Source organism: Microtus pennsylvanicus, chromosome 6 (assembly GCF_037038515.1).
Source record: "Microtus pennsylvanicus isolate mMicPen1 chromosome 6, mMicPen1.hap1, whole genome shotgun sequence".
Lineage (NCBI taxonomy): Eukaryota > Metazoa > Chordata > Mammalia > Rodentia > Cricetidae > Microtus > Microtus pennsylvanicus.
In genome coordinates, this window is record NC_134584.1 from 25,135,795 (window position 1) to 25,156,767 (window position 20,973).

Genomic DNA, 20,973 nt, shown 5'->3' on the forward strand with positions numbered 1-20,973 from the left:
AGATTCATATGCTGGTTTTTTTAAATCATGGGTCCTACCTTTTAAAGCATTTTAAAGTGAGGAACAAGTCTAGTATCATCTATTCTGTGAACCATACCTACGTAATTCTCCTAACGCAAGGACAAGATAGTAAAAAGATGATGTGAACTAATAATGGGTAGATACATTTTTACTACTCTGGGCTAAAACCAAATGAGTTTTCTTTTGAGTTCATTACTCCAGTAAATGGACCCCATTGCTCTTTGAAAGGAGAGCCACAGATTTCCTTGGCTGGGGGAGAAGGAACGGTGTCTTATCTGCTAGAACCTGGGGGTGGGGAGTGGGGGAAGGAAAACCACTGTTTACTGAGCCCAGGGAGGCCGCCAAGAGGGCTGTTTGGATGTTGGCCTGGGAGACAGAGACCAGCATAGTAGCTGACCAGCACCTCCTGAATCAGTTCTTCCTGGCGATGTGTGCTAGGACATCGGGCCTCCTGTGTTGGAGCTATTGCAAGCTGCTACCTTGGCAATCGCTCTGGTTCCCAAGGATAACTTTTGGATACAGTGGGGCTGTGAGAGAGGTGAAGGCCAAAGAGGGTGTTTCTGAATGGAGAAGAGGAAGGTGTTCCAGAGGTCAGAGGCAGCAAACCAAAACTGTGATATTCAGAGCAAGGCGATTGGATGGGATGGGGCCCGTGGACAAGTTCGTGAACTACTGCGGTAAGCCAGTGACTTCTGAAGTTGCATTTGGCCAGACAGGCTGCATTTGCCTGTGGTCAGTGGATGGAGGAGACAGTTGGCACCGCTGCGTGCTGCTGGAATGGCGGCGCCCCATACAGAAGTGTAGGGCCCACCATGTCTCTGCCTGGTAATAATTTCCCCAGACGTTCCAACTGCTGCACATCAGTGGGTGTTCAACATCTGGGTCTTTTACTATTCATGCAGTCTCTTTTCAGTTTCTGACAGTGTGTATTTCAGGTTTTCTAAATGCTTCACATTCTTTCTGTTTTGTAAGCAGCTCTCGTGGGCAGGTTGCCTGCTTCCAGGGGGGTGAGAGCCCTGTTTGTACAGGATCCTAATGGTTCCACAGAACCCCTTCGTGATGGATTACAAAGGCATATGCTGGGGAATGTGCTGTGACTCATGCCATAACACTAGTGCTAATAATAATAATAATAATAAATACAGAGCTGAGCCTAAAGTTTAAGAAATACTTTTAAAGGTGTTAAGAGTCTAGAGAGATTGTGCAGTGGTTAAGAGGACCATAGTTCAGTTTCCAGAACCCACATCATACAGTTTACAACAGCCTGGCACTCCAAGTCCAGAAGGTTTGATGCCTTCTTCTGGTCTCTGTGGGCACTCACATACATGTACACACAGACACACACAACGAAAAGACTTTGAATCTTTTTAAAGATTTTATGATTTAATTTCTCTGAACATTGCAGTCTCTCAAAGAATGTAAACATTTTGTAGGGAGCATGTTCACACCTTTAGCACGAAGCAGGAATTCCAGCAGAGAATAAACCAAAGCTAAAAAGCACCAAGCAACAAGAGGGCTTAAGGTATCAGCCTTGGATAAAGGACAGATTTTGATACAGGTTCAAGCACGCTGTCATGATTAAGTAGCATGCAAATCAATGCCGTCACCTGCCCTGTTGACCAACACTCAGTATTAAATTCATGAATTTTCTGCCTAGGTTTCTCATGTATGTGTTTTAAGGAAGTGTAAGCTTCAATTTGATTTGTTCTTACAGGGTCGGTTGTTTTTACATGATTGGTTAAGTGATTCTGATCTTAACATCAAAAATCCAAAATACTCTTAAAATCCAAAGTTACTGCGACACCATAAGTGAGCAGTTTCACCCTTGATCTTTGTGATGGGTCACACACAGTCAAGATGACAAGTCTTACCAAAAATATGGAATATTACCTTTAGTCTACATAAGGTAGATATGAAACAAAGGAATTGCGTGTTTAACTTTGGACTCCAACCCCAAATGTCTCATTATGCATGTGTAAATATTCCAAAATGCAAAGCAGTCTGAAGGCCTTTTGGCCCCATGCATCTCTGATGAGGGATGGTCACCAAGGAGTATATGGTTCTCTGCCAACATCTGTCATGCATCTGTCTGCTCAGTCTTACCAGTTCCCGTGGATGTTTCATTGAACACTGTATGACAAACCTTGAAAAATTAATAATGACTCTCACCTTAGAGGCAAGGAAAGTTATTTCTGTATTGGGTAGCAGAGAATCCTGCAAACTACTTAAGGTTTCCTGGTACCCAAGGCTGAGCTGAGCTTTTGCCCTCTCACCTTCCTGCATGCCTTGGCAGCTGTGTACAGAAGCAAAAGGATCGCAGAGTAAACCGTTGTTTGTAGACACAATGGCGCCTACATCCAAACTGGAAGATGTGTTACCCACAGGACACCTGATAGGATGCATAATGTCAGAGCCAGTAAGTAGGATGGCTACTTAACCAGTTCACTGAAAGTAAAAATTCGATGCGTGGCTGCCACCACACATTTTCAAACACTCCATGGCCTCATGTGTAGCGCGACTCCCTACAGAATGACACGGACAAAACATTTTCGTTATTCTAGAAAGTTCTAGACTTTGGGCGAGTCAGCAGAGGCCTTTTCTTCTGGCCTGACTTGTGCTGCTGTCTAGTGACAAGCGATAGATGCTTGGCCTGATATGACAGGGCCACTCCCCGTGTCAGGGCTGTGTATCTGTCAACGTCCTTCACGCATGCTCCCTTTTTCTTCCAAGGAGGAAGTTGGCCGGATATGGAAGATGGAGCTGCTCAAAGAATCAGATGGGCTGGGAATTCAGGTTAGTGGAGGCCGAGGATCAAAGCGCTCACCTCACGCTATCGTTGTCACCCAAGTGAAGGAAGGAGGTGCCGCTCACAGGTGACTAGTAACTCTCCCCCATCCTTCTGCCTCTCTTCTCCCTCCTCCCCCTTCCCTCCCTCCGGTGCTGGGTGCTTGTGCCTTTCGCTTGATCAAAGCTCTGGTAATTACAGTTCATAAAAGATATGCGGGAGCCCAGGAGGGAAACGGACAAGAGCGGCTAACGGAACACATCTCTGAGCATAGGAAGCGGCTCGTTAGGGAGGGTACTTCGGGATATTCTAAACCGTGGAGCAGATTTGATTTCTCTGCACTCCCTTTTAGATTACTTGCTCAGCCTAACCCTTGGAATGCGGGCAGTCGCTGTAGTAACATGGTGATTTATCAAGAAAATGCCACTGAAGTCCCGTGAGTCTATGACTGATGACTCAGGAAAGTGGTACTGGCTCAAAATGTGGCTGCCATGCAAATGTGCCAGATCTGTCAGAGTTTCACACACACAGACACACACACACAGACACGTGCATGTGCTTGCACTCACATGTGTCTATTGCACACGAGGAAGGAGAAAGAGAAATGTGAATCTTCTACATATAACTTAAAAGGCCCTTGAAAGTGTATTTTTTTATCTGAACAAATTGTGTGACGTATGAGAGGAACGGTATTTAACTGGAGCGCATATGAAAAGTGTTACCTGAGTGTGAGGGCCATAGCCATCCTCAAATGTCAAGCATGGTCTTCGCCCTGCTATGGCTTCCATTCATGTGGGGGATCTACTGTTTACAAGGCATGGTAGGGTCTGTACATAGGTTGCCCTGCCTACGGGTATATGGTAAGAATACAAAGAGAACTGCACTGATAGGAAGGTGACTATTGTCTTTTTATCTAGGCTGGGATTTCTTCAGGAAAGCTAGCTGGATTCCAGGAGGGACATGATGGGTCAGAGCAGGTATCAGCGTTCTCAAGACTGAGAGGGAAACTCTGTCTCAAGATGTAGCTGAAGGACCTAGAGTTATGCACAGAAAACCAGCAGGCTGCTTCCTGCTCTTCAGCCTCGCATAGCAGGATGCTAAAAACTCCTCTAGCTGCCGATTCGCTACCGCTGTCAGTTATCCAAGTGACAGTGTTATTAAGAGATTAGGACCTCGGATTGTCTTAACCCAGATGAGCATCATTAAACTCCCTGAACGGCATGGCATTCCTGATATACTATAAGGAACTCTGAGCAGCTCGCTGTTTTCCCATTAATGCTATGTCTTACGTTCTGGTTGATCTGGCAGGTTGGCAATTGGGAAATTCCTGTGCTCAGAGAGAAGCTTTCTGTGGAAGATGCTCTTGTCGCTTTCCCCTCGGGGCTACGGCTAAATCCGTCCCATGGCTTCCTTTTCCCCCTTAGCCTGGAGTGGTGTGTGTCTCTCTTCTCTGGGGTGTATGATGCATCGGTGGGGTTTCTAATTAGTAACAGGAGAGGAGAGAAATGGAATTAAAGGGCAGGATAAGGAGAGGAATGGGCTGGGATGTTTTGGTGGTGTTAATAAGCAAACCAGGATCGTTGTTGAATTGTCTTTGCCAGGTCCTCCCCCCTCCATAGGATCAGCCATGCACCTCCTTGAGATTCCCAAGTGTTTCTCTCCCTCGTGACTTTCCCATTCCCTCCCTTTCGCCGTGATGAATAACCAGTGGGGCCCTAAGCATTGCTCCACTTTATGGAGCCAGAGGCTGTTGGAAGTCCCTTGTGCCTCCTGTCTTTTATTAAAGCCTACACTCATAAAAAAAGATTATTATGTGTGCTGTAGAGGAAGGAGACAGCAAGAGAGGTGCTGTTGAAGGCAGAAAGAGGGAGGTAAAGATGAGAGGGGAGACGTTGTTGGATTCATTGGGAGAAAACACAAAAGAGACCCGGAAGGGTGCAAGGCGTATGCAGGTTTCCCGGCAGCACCTGAGTGGTGGTGGTGAACCTGGTGAGGAAGGTGGACCCCTAGGCTATGGTCTCTACTTCACTGGATCTTCTGTCTGAGTGTCAGGCTCCTTTTCGGTCACGGGAAACCAGACCATCACCAGCTCAGTGGAATCCACTGCCCGGTATGTTAGAGCTGTGTGCACTAAGGGCCATGGCCTACCCTGAGGAGACATTCCGGTGACAGCAGAGCCTCCTGTCAGCCAGTGAGGAGGAAGCCCAGAGTGAGCCCCAATTCAAGTGAAAAGGAACAGTTTTTACAACCACAGGAATGAGCCAAGTCTCAAGCCTGTAACAAAAGCAAACTCAACAGTTTATTGTTGTGATCGGTCCTCCTGCTTATGTAGTTTTCTCTGTGGAGTCCCAGGGTGGGGGATAAGCCTTGAAAAACTTGATCTTCAAGGTTCTGTAGCTCTGCTGGTGGGGTAGGGAGGTACTGACATTGCATCAGCCTCCGGTTTCCCAGAAGGATTCCTGCCTCCGTCTGATGGGGGGCCGTAGACCTGTGAAGGGCTTCAGGTAGGCTTAGCGTGTCTTGGCACAATCTACACTCAGCTTAGCACTAGCACCGAGCTGATGACAGAGAGGATTAGGGAAGGAATGACTTGACTCTCCTAAAACCCAAGGGTCTTAGTTGCTTTATCGCCATAACCATCCAGATGAGGTGTCATTGACGGCGATGTCAGATAGGCTGAGCCTAGGAGTGAGTGGATTACTAAGCGACCATCAAGAATGCTGGAGATTTTCACTCCTTTCCCAGGAGTCTGGATGCTAACGTTAAAGCAGTCCCACCCCAAACCATCTTCCTCCTTCCACCCCGTCTTAATTGTCCCTGCTCATGACTTTGCCTAGCTCCTAGAACATGACCCTTCTCCGGCCCAGAATGTCTTGACAAGGGGTTTTCTCCCCCTCTCCATTTCCTCAGGGATGGCAGGCTGTCCTTAGGAGACGAGCTACTGGTGATCAATGGTCACTTACTGGTCGGGCTCTCCCACGAGGAAGCTGTGGCCATTCTGCGCTCAGCCACTGGGATGGTCCAGCTGGTGGTGGCCAGCAAGGTAGGTAGCTTTTGTCGTTCTTAGTCATTTACGATGGTGGTGTGAAGTTGGGTGTGAGCTTTTCCCATGAGAAACATTTGTGTGCGTGCTTACAGCTACCTCGGGCTACGCAGTAGCCTTGATTCCCGGGATAAGCGCATGTGAAGGCCCTTGACTGAAGTAGGCTCTATTATTCAAGTTATAAAAGATGGCTGTTATTAAAAAGCCATAACAGAACCAAGGAGAAGGTAAGGAGTAGGAGGTGTGGAAGCATGGGGTGTAAGGAAGGAGGAGACTGGATGTCACTATAATGAAATGCCTGAAATAAATAATTCAAAGAAAACAAATGATTTGGGCTCATGGCTTTAGTCTAGGGTCAGCCGGATCCACTGCTGGGCCTATGACCAGGTATGAACATCCTGGCAGGAAAGTGTGGTGGGCAGAGGAAGGCTGTCTACCCCACAGCAGTCAGGAAGCAAAGACACTGAGATGTGAAGAGACCTTGCAAGGCACACACACACACACAGACCAGTGACCCCTTAGTTCAACCGGCCCCATCCTTCCGTTTCAAACACCTCCTGGTACTCCAATTACAAATTCATCAGTGGGATGGCTTGCCCATTGATCAAGTGAGAACCCTAGCATCTGACACAGCCCTAAGCCCCACTCTGAGCATGGTGCCAAGGACCACACCTTCAGCACAGCCGGGGCTGGGGTGGGGGATAGGGAATGGTGGACACTTCACATCCAAAGCAGAGCAGAAAGGAATGCATCTTCTAAGGCTGGAATGACGGAAGCATCAGGGCTGTTCATGGGCAGCACAGGAGCCCTGGTTCAGTCACCCTTCCAGAGTTAGAGCTGGAGGAAGCACTGGGCCTTATTTGTCCGGCCTTGTCCATCTTTCCTTCTTCCCCACTATATGGATAAGACGGTGGAATAGATCACCCATGGTGGCGGCCATCTTGCAGAGGTCACATTGCTGTCAGCCGTGCCAAGCACATAGCCCTCTGTCTACCCCATTCTGCTGCCGCCTCTCCCTCCTGGGTTTCACTGTCTTCATGGGATCATGAAACCCCCTGGTTGGAGCCTCATTCACCTGTCTGTGCTAATGTTTTGGCTGTGTCATGGGCTCCCAGCATCTGCATTCAGCCCTGGAGAAAGACTGCTGATGCTACCAGTCTGCGGAGGACAGGAGACAGTGCATGCTCTCATTTCTGCTGTGTCCTCTGGTCGTCTTGTTGAGACCATTAACGAGGCCATGTGACTCAGGAGTGAATACCGTGGAGCCTCGCGGCTGTTTCTGCCGCTGACTGGCTGACCGGGAGACTCTGCGTGAGGTCACACACATCTTGGCTCTGCACAGATGCTGTTGCCAATACTTCTAATTCCTTTTCCAGCTTCCCCATTTTTACTTGGAGCTTGGAATCTGTAGGTTTCCATATATTTTTCCTTCTTTTAGATTACAAGATCTATTGCCAGTTTCAGGAAAGAGTATTTACATTGTCTTGTTAACCTGCAAATGATTTAAAGTGTACCAAAAAAATGTATACAGGTTTTATACAAATACTATACCATTTTGTCAGAGGGATTTGTGTACCCTTGGACCTGGTGTCTGCGGGAAGTCTCTCGCGGGTAACAAAAGGCAAATATATAGATGAAACAAATAGCTTAGGGTTTCATTTTGAGCTGTCTGAAAAAAACTGCCTTCCATTCTACCCCAGACCTCCGACTAGAACTTTAAGTTTGTGAGGACACAGCCTTGAAGAAGACTGTAAGCCTCAGAGACAGAGCTGACCCATTCTTCCCGGGAGGCCTTTCCTCCCTCCAGCGGTGCCATGAGCCTTGGGAACTTCTCTTGAGTCTTTGACACCCAGAGGTCTATTGGTGTCCCTTGCTAAGGGCAAGGAAGAACAGCGGTCCTGAGGGTTTCCTGTCTCCCTGCTGATCACTCCTCACTGGGAGAGGAGGTTCTCAGGGGAAGCAGAGACACCTCCTCTCTTTGCCGAGCAGATTGGGAGTTTGAAAGCATCCCTGGGTCTTGTTCACACTCCTGTGTTCGCAGTAAACCTGTTTCATTGGCACAGCCAACCTCTGGCCAGGGAGCAGCTCAAGTGTGGTCTTCTGCCAGGACTGTGCCTTGTACCATCTGTACTAGTTGGGGCTTCTGTTGCTGTGAAGAGGCACCATGACCACAGCAACTATTATAAAGGAACAGATTTAATTGGGTGGGGAGGGTTACGTTTTCAGAGGTTCAGTCGATTATCATCCTGGTGGGACATGGTGGCATACAGGCAAGCGTGGTGCTGGCGAAAAAGCTGAGAGTCCTACATCTTGACACCCCACCCCCACCCCAAGAAGTGGTCTGAGTGTCACACTAACGAAGGTTACAAAAAGGGGACCTCAGAACCTATTCCCACAGAGAACACACTTCCTTCAACAAAGCCACACCTAAGAGTGCCACTCTCTATGAGCTTCTGGGGACAGATTCAAGCTACCCCACCAGAGTTTCATTCCTGTGCTGCCTGCTTTCACCAGCTAAGTGTGAAAGGTGAAGGGGCGGGGCGTGTCTTTCCTATGCTAAACAGTTATCCACAATGGAGAAAATGGGAGATAAAGATAAAAATGGCCCACTGCTCGCTGACCGGGAGTGTCCACACATCTTAGCTCTGCCCAGAGCTATGCAGTTGCGATGCCTCGCTCTCCTCCTATCCTGTACCTTAAAAGAAGAAAGGCAACGTATATAATGGTTGTCAGACACTAAAATCATCTCACTAGACTCTAAGCCCGTCCCTTGAGGCAGATGTGTGTTCTTTCTATTCAAAGGGTTCCATTTAATCCCTAGTAGCCATTTAACTTCCCTGAGGCCCCATGGCAGTAGACAGAAGCCGGTTTTCTGCCAAGTCCAGTGCATTGTGAAATGTCTGCTGCTTCTATACGCACAGCCGCCCCAGAGGTAAAGACTATATAAAGAATACCAGCATGGTGTCCGAAGAAGATCGCGTGCTCCTCCCAGAGGCTTTGCCTCTCAGGGCATGTGCTGGGGTCCTTGGAGGACTGAGCAACCTTCAGAAACCCATTCTCAGTCCGTGGGCTCCTGGGCACCTGACCAGGACCTCAGAGGGAACTCCTTTCAGTCAGTACCATGTGTCCTCTTTACACATGGCTGTCAGCTGTCCAGCCTGCTGCTGCTTCTTAACCTTGCCCCCAGCTGTCTGGAAGGAAGGAAGGAGGAGCACCCCACTTCAGTCCCCCCCACCCCGGCATCCAACCGTTCTTCCTCTTTATCCGGCCAGAATAGGACAGCCAGGGCTTTTGTTTCGTCTTCACACCTGGGGTATGAAGGATTGGGGAGTTTCCGACTTCTGACTATAAACAATAAAAAAATGTAAAATATTATTCTTTGAGAGCTAGGGCGCTTGTCACAAAACTTGAAGGTATGTCTGCCCTGCAAAGTCAGATTCGCTAATGTCCTGGTTAGTGTTTTGTCAGCTTGATGTAAGTCAGGGTCCTCTGGGAAAAGGCAGATTCAGGTGGGGGAGGGGGGATGCCTCCTTAAGATTGACCCATAAGCAAGTCTGTGCAGACATTTCCTGGTTGATGATTGATGTCCTGGGGCCCAGGATACTGTGGGGAGGTCACCGCTGAGCAGGTATTTTTGCGTTCTATAAAGTCAATTTGAGCATGCCCTGGAAGTGGCATTCTGCTACGGCCTCTGCTTCAGCCTCGAGGTCCTAGCCTGGAGTTCTAACTTCCCTTTGTGATAAACAGTGATGAGGATGTCTAAGCCAATAAACCCTTTCTTCCCCAATTTGTTTAGTCTTTTTTGTTTTTTTTTTCTGTCTTAAAAAAAAAAAGTTCTCTATACATAGCCCTGGTTGCCCAAAACTCTCTCTGTAGACCAGGCTGGCCTCACGCTCACAGAGACCTACCTGCCTCTGCCTCCCTGGCACTGGGATTAAAGGCATGTGCCACCACACCAGGCTTTTAGTCCATTTTCTTTATTATAGCAAGAGAAAGGCAAAACCAGGACAGACAAGGTGATTTTGATACTTTTTATTTATTTACTCGTGTGTGTGTGTGTGTGTGTGTGTGTGTGTGTGTGTGTGTGTGTGTGAGAGAGAGAGAGAGAGAGACAGACAGACAGACAGACAGACAGACAGACAGACAGACAGACAGACATGTGGAGGTCAAGGACAACTTGTGGGAATTGGTTCTCTCCTTCCACCACATGAGCTCCTGAACTTGAACACTGACCGTCAAGCTTCCACAAGTGCCCTTACTGAGCCATCTCACCAGCCCAGTTTTGATAGTATTCCTTTTAAGATTTGTTGTATTATTATAAATTGTGCATATAACATGTATGCAGGTATCCAGAGAGGCCAGAGGCATCACTTCCCCCCAGGAGCTGGAATTACAGACAATAATAAGCCACCTTTTGGGTGCTGGAACCAGACTTGGATCCCCTGAAAGAGCAGTATGTCTTCTAAATTACTGAGCTCTCTCTCACCAGCCTGGTTTTGACATTCTTAGTGGCATCATGCAGCCAGAAAGTTCTCTTTCATGCTCTTTTTTTTCACTCTTGGTTTTAATGGGCAATAAACTAGGAACCAGTGCTTGTTAAATCTTACATAGAGGGCTGGAGAGATGGCTCAGTGGTTAAGAGCATTGCCTGCTCTTCCATAGGTCCTGAGTTCAATTCCCGGCAACCACATGGTGGCTCACAACCATCTGTAAAGATGTCTGGTGCCCTCTTCCGGCCTGCAGGCATACACACAGACAGAATATTGTGTACACAATAAATAAATAAAATATTTAAAAAAAATCTTACATAGAAAGCACAGAGGTGATCATGCTCTGCCCATGCTGCCATTAGTACCGTCCACTAACTGTTATGTGCGTTAGCTAGAAACGTGTGCGCGCGCGCGTGTGTGTGTGCGTGCGCGGGCGCGCGCAATGCGTGCACCCATATTTTCTTTTCAAAGAGACAGAGCGCATCTTGGAGGCCATCTCACTGGGGCTTACATGCCAGCTCCTCCCTGAGAAGAGCTGTGTGTTCAGGGCAAGTCATTGCATGTTTAAACCCCGGTTTCCCTCCTGCACAGCGAGAATCGAATCGGGAGCTGCTTCTGAGGATATCGCAAAGGAGGCTGGGAAGCCCTGAGCAGTGCAGCTCCTCAGGGAGCAGCAGAGAAGCGACTGCCTTCCTCTTCGTCATATAAGAGCACATGTAGTCTGTAGTCACACACGCGGCTGTGTTCCACATGCTTTTAATCAGTCTGTTCACTGGGTAGCATCCTGTGAGAGCCTTTACCAGAAGTACGTCTTGGCAACACGAAGCCATGACATAGTCTGTCACGTGGCTGCTCTGTGATTTACTGTTTAGAACCTTTTTTTTTTTAACTCTTTCTTGTGGATGGTCCAACAGAGCAGACAACATGGAAGAGAAATGGACTCAAGTTTTGCCCAATAACTTCTTTCCTCAGAGACAGACAGTGCAGGGTTCATAATTACTGGTGTAAAATGATTATGGATGTCCTTCACATTGCTCAGGGTTGGAAATGACATCGAGCTGGTGACGAGCATTGCTGACCTTAGATGCCAGATTCCTAAAAATGTGTAATGTCTGTCACAACTTGTCAGTTGGTTTGGACTCCTGTTCTCCAGTCTGTAGAGAGGCAAGCAATTTGATGGTTCAAAGTCTGTGGTATGTTCTCCTTCCTGTAGAAGTGGCTAGGATAAAGAGATGAGGAGAGAATAGTGCCATCTTTCTGTGACCTGGCCTTGGTGGCTGGTAGCCTTGCTAGGAAGCGTGCCAGGCTCCTGGTTGCTCCTGGTCACCTCTGTGCAGGAGCAGAGGGCACCTCTTGGAGTCTAAACATAATGGAGACTGAGTCCATGTACCAGTATTGGTCTTGACAATTTATTCAAGAGCTGTTGTCATGGAAAAAGCATCATCGTGTCTCAGGTTGGCATTTTGATTCTGTAACAGGATGTCTTTACTGAGCATGTGCGAGTAAGATAGTAGGTCAGGGAAAAGGATCTTGTTGGCAATAGAGCTTTGGGTTAGGCCTAAGTGCTCAGTGATAACATAGAAATGGTGCTTGGAAGCAGGAGGCATACAGGGGAGAAAGACAAGTGGAATTAGATATATGTTGCAGAGGCTGAAAAGAAGCAGCCAAAGATGCTGGAGAAGACAGGGCGGATTAGTGGTATCTGTCAATCAAAGCCAGGGCTTCAACCATCAGGCCGTATCACCAGCCCTCAGCCCTCCAGTCTTAGGAGGGGCTAACAGATTGCCTCCGGAGACGGCCCTGATGGTGCAAATCAATGCCCCCACTCTTCCGAGTAGGCCACCGTTGTGAGTGGTCCGGGGACAGGGTGGAAGGCAATGCCAGGAGGATTTGAGATGATCTGAGTGGAATGTGAGACTAGAGGAAGGGAAGAAGGAGGCCTGGAGCACTAGGCGGAGACGGCGGCGCACCTGCTCGCGAGAGGACTTCACTCGTCTAAAGAGCAGCAAGGGAGGCTCGTGGGAGCACTGACCTTAGAAACCCAGATTCTTTAGGAATAACAAAATCGTTTTGGCTTTCAATCATGTCACCACCCCTGACATGGATGGTGACACCACACATGTGTACCATAATGTCACATGCTCTCTGGGCCGGAGCTTGTGGCTGGCCTCGTCTCGTTGACTTCCCTCAGCAGCTGGTACCCGGGGGTAATTCCTGGGCCTTTCGTGTGTCCTCTTAGGAGAGCTCAGCGGAGGATCTCCTGAGGCTAACGTCGAAGAGCCTGCCTGACCTGACTAGCTCAGTGGAGGATGTGTCCTCCTGGACTGACAACGAAGACCAGGAGGCAGATGGGGAAGATGAAGAGGGGACAGGCTCGGCTACTATCCGGGGCACGGTAAGTGAGCCTCTGGCTGTTCCCAGCGCTAGGATGACGCTTTGCTGAAGACGTGGGTGACGGAATCGGAAAAGAACACGGCGCCTTCCTTTTCTGTTTTTCTCAGAATGTTCTGGAAATGTCTGGAAGGGAGATGCATTTCATTTAAGAAAATTGAAACCGGAAACCACAGGCTGTTGAGTTGTGTGTGTCTATCGGCCTCTAGAATGCTGTCTCATGCGTACGGAAACACCCTTGCTACTTCTCGAGGGTGCTTAGAAACAACCGAAGGCTTAAATACACACTTCCAGATTTCTTCTTGAAAGTGGCAGAAACCACGCAGACAAATTAGTGTAGAATACAATGCTTCCCCTACATGCAGGAACTGCTCAGTTACAACGTAGCACACACAGGAAGGCATCCTGCGACTAGGAAGCAATGTGGATTCCTGATCTCTCTCTCTCTCTCAAATGTGAAGAGTGTGCCTTTAGTTTAAGTCCTTACTGCTCTTGAGACAGGCTTCTTTCTGCCATTTAGACCCCGGGACTTCTCTCTCTGGGCCCTGAACTTAAATAGCATGAGCATTGGGTAAGCGTTGGAAAATGAGCTCTGTTGATCGTGAGGCCTTCAGGAGGAAAACAAATGAACAAAGCCTACATTTTTTTTGTCATCGTTACTAGAAAAATGCCGTTACTTTTGAGGGGAGGAAAAAAAGTTGCTTATTCCTCAAAGAAGAACTTTCTCAGAAAGCAAGCGGGCAAGCCTATCCTAAAGGACCGGGGTTGAGGGGGCTGGTTAAATGATCCTGTGGCTGTTCCTTCCTCTACATTGTATGGTGTCATTCGGTGGCCTTCCTTGGCTTTCAGCAAGAGTGGAAAACGAACTAATTTCCACAGCCTCCGCATCCCTCTGCCTGCCTGTCTGACCGCTCTTTGCACCAGACTCATCATTAATTCTAAGCAACTGCGCTCTGCCTTCCTGTAGCCCCTCATGGTGGCTCCCTGTGTTCCTGCCCCAGGACCTCTGCTGGTGCTCTTCTGTCCGTGGAAGTCTCCGTGTAGAGCTGAGTCAGGCTCCTCTCCAGGACCTCGTAATCTGACTTCCTCAGAGGGACTGAGAGCATGTCTGCCGTCTGTATTGACCGCCGCCCCCGCGCCCTCCCCCTTCCCCCTACCCCCAGCCCCCCATCTCCCCTCCCCCCACCACCACCCTCCCCACCCCCACGCCCGGCTTACACTGGCTGTGCATGTGCATCTGCATCTCCGTGAGCTGCTGGCCCCAGACTATGTTTGGCAAAGATCTGTTGTGATGTGTTTCTCCTGAACAGTTGTCAGCTGCATGAGGCAAGGGAGCCTGACTGGCCGGGTGTATCTGTAGACCCTGCATCTGGTTTCTGAGCTCTTAGAAGCTGGGGCGTGGCTCTTGTTGGTAGAGTGCTTGCCTGTCACGTGTGAAGCCCTGGATTGGATCACCAGCACCGTATTAACCAGGCATAGTGGTAAACACCTATAACCTCAGCACTTGGGTCAGAAATTCAGGGTCATTCTTGGCTGTATAGTGAGTCTGAGGCTAGCCTGGGCTACATGAGACTTTTCTCAAAAACAAAACAAAATGAGTTGCAATGCAGTACAAGGGGAAGTCCTAACACCACTGGCTGCTCCATGTCACAGCACCCCCAGGAGGCTGTTTTCCAAAACACACCAGGACACACATTCATAGAAATCCTGCCGTTTGCTGCTCTATGTAGGAAAAAAAGGAAAACGAGATCTACCTAGATTTACCCACCATCAACCAGCTAACCCCAGCACAGCAGTCTCAGAGAACCCTGACGAACATCTGGTGTCGTTGGCTGTGGGCTTGAGGATAAGCCTGGAGCCTGAGCAGCCCACACCTCATCTCTGATCAGTGCACCCACCCTTCAAGGCCAGACTTGTCCTGCCTGTGCCCCCCTTCTTAGGTCTTCTTCAGCTGTACACGGACAGCAGTCTCCCCAATTTTTTGTCTCCATAGCTGGCACACTTCCCAGCCCTAGCCCAGCTCCCATGTTGAGACTTGTTTTAGCCACACTTCCTCCGCTAGAGAATACTCCCCACACTCTCCTCCCTGGCCCACAGCCTAGACAGGGGCCCCTGCTCAGCAGATACCTAGGGACCTCTCAGCCAGATTCACTGGGGTCCAGTGGACTCCCAGCCTAGGGACCAGGAGGCCTGGTAACTCAGCATATATCGCCTTTGGATACAGTCCCAACCTCAGTGTTCATAGTAGTTCAGTTGGCGGGGGGGGGGGGGGGGGAAGATCACAGTCATTTTGATTCCCAAAAATTTCCTAGATTGTATTTATTCCCTTGCAAAAAAATCTCCCAAGTAATTATTTATGAATTTTTATACTAAATGCGCTATGCTAAATGACCCATTACTTATATTCAGTATATTGTTACATATTTTTGAATTCATATGTAACATTACAATATTCATAAAAGAACTTTTCTAAATGTATTATGATTTAAACCATTGCATGTAATTTATATGGAGTTTTCTGATTATCAAAATAGCATTTCATCGCATGGCTCTTTTTGACCCAAAAACGAAAGAGGAGAGGGCATAGCCATGGTGATCAAAGAATGCGCCCTTTACATTCTGCTCAAGTCTATATTGATTTTCATTGACGATATACAAACATGTTCATGAAGTGACTGTGGTCTCACATATCTAATAGTGAGCACCCCTGTGTCACTAAAGGGTCTGCAAAAGCATAGCAGGTGGCAAATATTCCAAAAACATGAGCATGTCATACCAAATTCATATTTCTCCTATGCATATTTAGTTTAATTTTAAAGATAGGGACTCACTCTGTAAACTCTCCCTGTAGACCTCCAGGCTGCCCTGAAACTCACAGGGATCCTCCTGCCTCCGCCTCTGAGTGCTGGGATTAAGGTATGCACCCCCATACCCAGCTCCATGTTTGGTTTTTAAGACAGTAAAGAAAGCTATATAGGACATATTTACCACTCTATTTCTGTATATTTTTTTATGATTCCTTTTTAAGTAGATTGTAGTAGGTATGCTATAAATCACATGGTGTTATAAGGAGGCCGCTTGTTTGTTTCCTGGCCAAAATAATCACACAGAAATTATATTATTTCAATCACTGCTTGGCCCGTTACTTAAGTGTATTGCTAGCTCGCTCTTATATTTAGAATGAACCCATCTCCATTATTTTATATTTTACCATGAGGTTCGTGGCCTACTGTCAAGGTTTGAGCATGTCTGTCTCTGGTGGATCCATGGCTTCTCCTTGACTCTGCCTCCTTTCTCCCAGCATTCAGTTTAGTTTTCCCTGCCTACCTAAGTTCTGCCCTATCAACAGGCCAAGGCAGTTTCTTTATTAACCAGTGGCATTCACAACATACAGAGGGGAATCCCACAACAGGGTTTTCTAAGAAGGTTACACACATAAACACACTACACAATAATATATTAATAAAAATTACTAAGCCTTCATGGAGAGCAGAACTCTTGGGCTTCTGGGAGGTGGAGACAGCATTGCTCTGGTGTATACTGCGATTTGGGGGAGGAAAGCAGGCACTAAAGAGAACCAGGAAGACTTGGCCTTGGGGTGCTGCCCCTCTGCCCTCCCTGCGAGTTATCTAAGCTCCATTGTTCATCAAAGACCAAAAGTCATCCAGGACTCCCACCCCATTGGGAGCATCCCCAGTCACCTTTCTCTCTCTCAGTCTGCTGAGCAAAACTCCCCTCGCACTGGTTACATTGTCCTCTATTTTATCTACTTATGACTCTGGGGAAGGAAAGAAATGTAACTTTTCTTATTTTTAAGCCAGGAGTAGAGATCCTGAAGCTTCCTCTGTTCAGCGAGGTACCTTGTAGTCAACACTTACTTATTTCTTGATTATCAAGCCATCTGCTCTCAAGATATCTGTGATGGTTCGCAGTGGGGCCCCCACACCAGCAGTATGAGCATGCACTGGGAATCTTCTAGAAATACACATCCCAGGGGCCCATACTAGACACACATTCTGCCACTGAGCCACACCCAACCTCCCAGGGATCTGTTTAAAATCCCATTGATTTAGACTTAAGACTAAGGTTTCAGAACCTCCACCATGCCACGATGACATACCCTTGTTGCCATGACTACTATTATGCTCTACCCAAGTATAAATAATTCCAGCTCACCTGGAAAAGGAGGTCCTCTAGAAGTGAGGTCCAGGCTTGAGCCCTTCCATAGAGTGACTCTTTCTGAAATCAAGAGAGAATGAAGAGAATCATCATCATGACAGAACATGACAGGGATGGTGAATCAAGCGACAGAGAGTTTGTCTCCTTTTTTGTATTTTTTTAATTAAAAAAATTTAATGGGAGTAACCTCTGTCATGTGTATAGTTGTCTCAGCTCAGCCGGGATGGTTCAGCCTTTCAGTCAGAAAACCTGGATCTGGCTTCCCTTGGCATCACAGGAGTCGGTTCTGGGATGACAAGTTTGGGAGCTCTTAGAGATGGCTGGGGAGATCAGAGCTTGGGAAGAATAAAGGCCCTCACCTAAAATAAAGAGCGAAAAGCAAGGCTGTATCTTACAACCCTGTGAGTCAGGCTCAGGCATCTGATTCCTTTCGTTAGGGGAGCAGCTGTAGAGATGAGATCCTGAAATTCTGTGTTCTCGATAGCTGTTTCTCTGCCAAGAAAGAAGTGGGCTGGACATCTGGTGAGGTGTTTGCTCTAAGTGTCCCAGACGTGTCTGGACATTGGAAACTTACTGGAGCATCTAAAAGTATCATTCCTGATTGACTTAGGTCGCCGTAGCTGAGAAACTGTTTCATCTTTGGGACCTGAGTTAGAGTTGTGGTTTGTTTGTTTGTTTGTTTGTTTGTGGTGAATCTGGAGTCTCACAAGCATGATGAGAGTACCATGTGGATGAGACTGAGCTTAAGAACGTGACAATGGGAGGCATGTTATCGTACTAGAAATCAGATCTTCACAAAGTCTGGGAATGAAAAAAAGCCCACTCCAGGCTCCCTGGGTTCCCTAAGAGATTGTTCTCTTCCTACAGCCTCAAGGTCATGTTAAGACCGGGTTCTCCTACGGACAGCAGCAGGAAGTGGTGTTCTGGTCCCAGAATCCCCCTGACCACATGGCCTCTGCAGTCAGTGCTTAGCAACTCTCTCTCTAATCTTCCTGGGCAACAGCTTCCTACTTCTATTGCTTTGGGACTCTCCTCTTCCAGGAAGTCTTCCAAGACATAACATCTGCCTGGGGCCCTGGCGTGTTGTGCGTCTGTGTTATTCTTCATGAACCATAATACGGATTATCATGACACGCTTCATGCATGGGACAGTTTTCTTAATGTCATTGTTCCTCTTTGTGGCAGACCCAGGAAGGAACTGCGCCAGGTTTGCCATTTGTCCATCTACATTCTGACTTTAGACCTTCCATGTGTAGAGAGGACCTAGATGGGTAGAGAGATGGCAGATAGGTGGCCAGTTCCACACGGTAGCTGGAGTTTCCTTAATACCCTCTAGAGACCTCTAACCAAAAGGACTGGTTAAGTTAGGACTTGATGCTTAACACATTAACAGTAGCGACATAGGATTGAGCAGCCCAACAGAAATGGGTGCCATCCAAGTGAAATGTGGATGGAGAGACTAGCCAAAGGTCGCAGGGGCTTAAGCCCCAGCTGCAGAGGACACAGGCTCTGGGAAAGAGAACGGGAACATGGCACACCTCTCACGTTTTAGGTTAGAAATCCTTGATGAGAGAGAGAAGCCATTGAGCGCCCACAGATATCAAGCTTGCCTCCACCCCACTCACCTCTCTTCACCTCCACCTCCCCCCAGCTAAGGCAGCCAATCGGGAACACACAAGAGCCAGGGAGAAAAGTTAGCAATTGTTCACACACTCCACAGACGTGCAGGGACCAGTAGAGCACCACGGCCAGGGAGGGAGGGTGTGGCTTGCTGGAGGGGTGTGACTTGCAGGAGTGTGGGTGGGTTTAAAAGATCTGAGAGTGCTGGGGCCCAGGAGTCCAGGCTTCCTGAAGCTCCCACGTGACTGCCGCTCAGCAGAACTGTAGAAAGCAGAGGGTCACCCAGTAGAGTGGCAGGAGCCTCTCTCCCTACCACACCCCCACCCTCACCCCTCCCTGTGCAGGACACAGCCTAGAGGAGAGATTTTAGACCCCTCTCCTTCCTGCAGAGGTGTGCTGTGCACGCCTGAAACTCGGAAGCCCGAAGTCCTTCGGAACACACACTTACACATCGTGTTGTTGCTGCCTTTGCATATACCTGTTCCTCAGATAGACTGGCAGTGTGCTTGTGGGAACTATTGAGCCAGCTTCAACTTGGGCGGATGCACACCTACCTGGATTGCATGTTTTTCTCTCTGTGTCCCTAGCTATGAACTATACCACCTTTCCTCTCCATCCTGGACTATCCTAATCAGGCCTCCGCTTAGTTCACACTTTAAGCAGCTCTTTCTCTGGGACAGGGCAAAGATAAAAGGCTGGGTGGAACTCAGTGCACTGTGCAGAACTGCCAAAGCCAGAGAAGTGAAAGAAGGCTGCCATTAACACCGGCCTAAGAAAATAAGATTTAAATTTGGGGGTGGTTTTGGTTTGGGTTGGTTTCGTACTTAAGGAGATGAAGCGATTAGCGGAGGAGAACAGAGATAAGAATAATTATTTGCCCAGGATGAATTGCTCAGAAAGCTGCTGATGTTTGGATTAGGCTTATTCTTGTAGCAACATTTGCAGGGGCTTGCTGCAACTCGCTACCTGGCTCCATGCCTCCTTCCCGTCCATGCAGTTTGCAGTTCTCAGGGAAGTAAACAGCCAGTGCTATTTGTATAGAAAAAATGAATGTTGTACCCTATATATGGGGGCTTATAATGCAGGGGTCTCCAAAGGGAAGTGGATGCACCTGAAGTGAGGCCCCCTCTTTCTGGGGTGCATGGGGAATATTTAGAATGTTTAGATATGCGGGCTGCATTTCACTTAGTATATTTTCATTTTTGTGGGGGGTTTTGTGGGGTTTTTTTGTTTGTTTGTTTGTTTGTTTTGTTTTTTTTTTTTTTTTTACTTTTTGAGACAGTTTCTCCGTAGCTTTTGGTTCCTGTCCTGGAACTAGCTCTTGTAGACCAGGCTGGCCTCAAACTCACAGAGATCATCCTGCCTCTGCCTCCCGAGTGCTGGGATTAAAGGCATGCGCCACCACTGCCCGGCCCTGGTGGGGTTTTTTTTTTTTTTTTGAGTTTTGTTTTGTTTTGATGTTTTTGTCTCTTGAGACAGGCTTTACAACATAGCCCTGCCTAACCTGGAACTTGCTGTATAGATCAGGATAGATTTGAATTCATTCCTACCCTGCTTTCCAAGTCCTAGGATTAAGGGCAGGCACCACTACACCCAACCCTCATTTTATTTTTTGAAAATTTTTATTACATTCTATTTGGTGTGTGTATGTGTGTGTGTGTATATACACATTTTGGGGGAAAATACTGTTAAAGAAAATTCCATCTGTATGCAGTCAGCTTTAGGACTTGAGTCCTTCAGATTTCAGTGAAGACAATATAATGGGCCACTAGAACGTGTAATATAGATATCTCATATAATAATCTATAATGTAACATAATGGGCCACTAGAGCATTAATAAAGTATCCTTGCTCTTCTGTTAATTTCTTTGTGAAAATTATATTGTAAAAGTCATATGATTTTTATCACTTTAGATAAATGGCTTTCTGCCTTTGCATGGTCTAATACATTGTTAAAGACACCTTTCATGTTCATCCTTTTATTATACAGCTTTGCAGCATCAGCACCACTCCCTGCTCTCTGAGTTTGGATCTGCTGGATTTAAGCCCTCTGGAAACTTAAGTCTTTGGTCCATACATAGCAGAGTAAAGGGGATGTGGGGAGTAAAAAGAAGGGGAAGCTCTGAAATAGAAGATGTAGGTGAAAGAAAAGGATAGCAAGCCTCGTTTGAGCTTTAAGAACTCCTTGGAATGCATTTGTTTTTTCAAACTTCTCATGGATGTAATGCTGGCATAGTCTAACCTCACCCAGGCAGGCGGTCCCTTCTCAGCCTCCCTTCCAGTTACTGTGATGGTTTTTAAGAAAGTGGGCCATCTTGGGCCAGCAAGATGGCTCCGTGAGTAAAGGCCCTTGCTGCCAAGCCTGAGGGCTGGTGTTTAGTCCTGGCACCCCCACGGTGGACAGGAGAGGGACTTTGTGCCAGCTGTCCTCCAATCCGCACACA

At 47.6% G+C, this 20,973-nt stretch overlaps 1 protein-coding gene across 5 annotated transcripts in view; it reads left to right on the top strand.

Moving 5' to 3' along the window:
* Pdzd2 (PDZ domain containing 2) overlaps nt 1-20,973 on the top strand; it is a 356,084-nt gene that overhangs the window by 268,256 nt on the left and 66,855 nt on the right. For 3 of the 5 annotated variants that reach the window (XM_075975855.1, XM_075975856.1, XM_075975859.1), the window contains 3 exons: nt 2,752-2,894; nt 5,717-5,849; nt 12,579-12,734. In XM_075975855.1, coding sequence (XP_075831970.1) covers nt 2,752-2,894; nt 5,717-5,849; nt 12,579-12,734 — 432 coding nt within the window. The remainder of the gene's footprint in view (nt 1-2,751; nt 2,895-5,716; nt 5,850-12,578; nt 12,735-20,973) is intronic. The other 2 variants (XM_075975857.1, XM_075975858.1) reach the window with 2 other exon arrangements.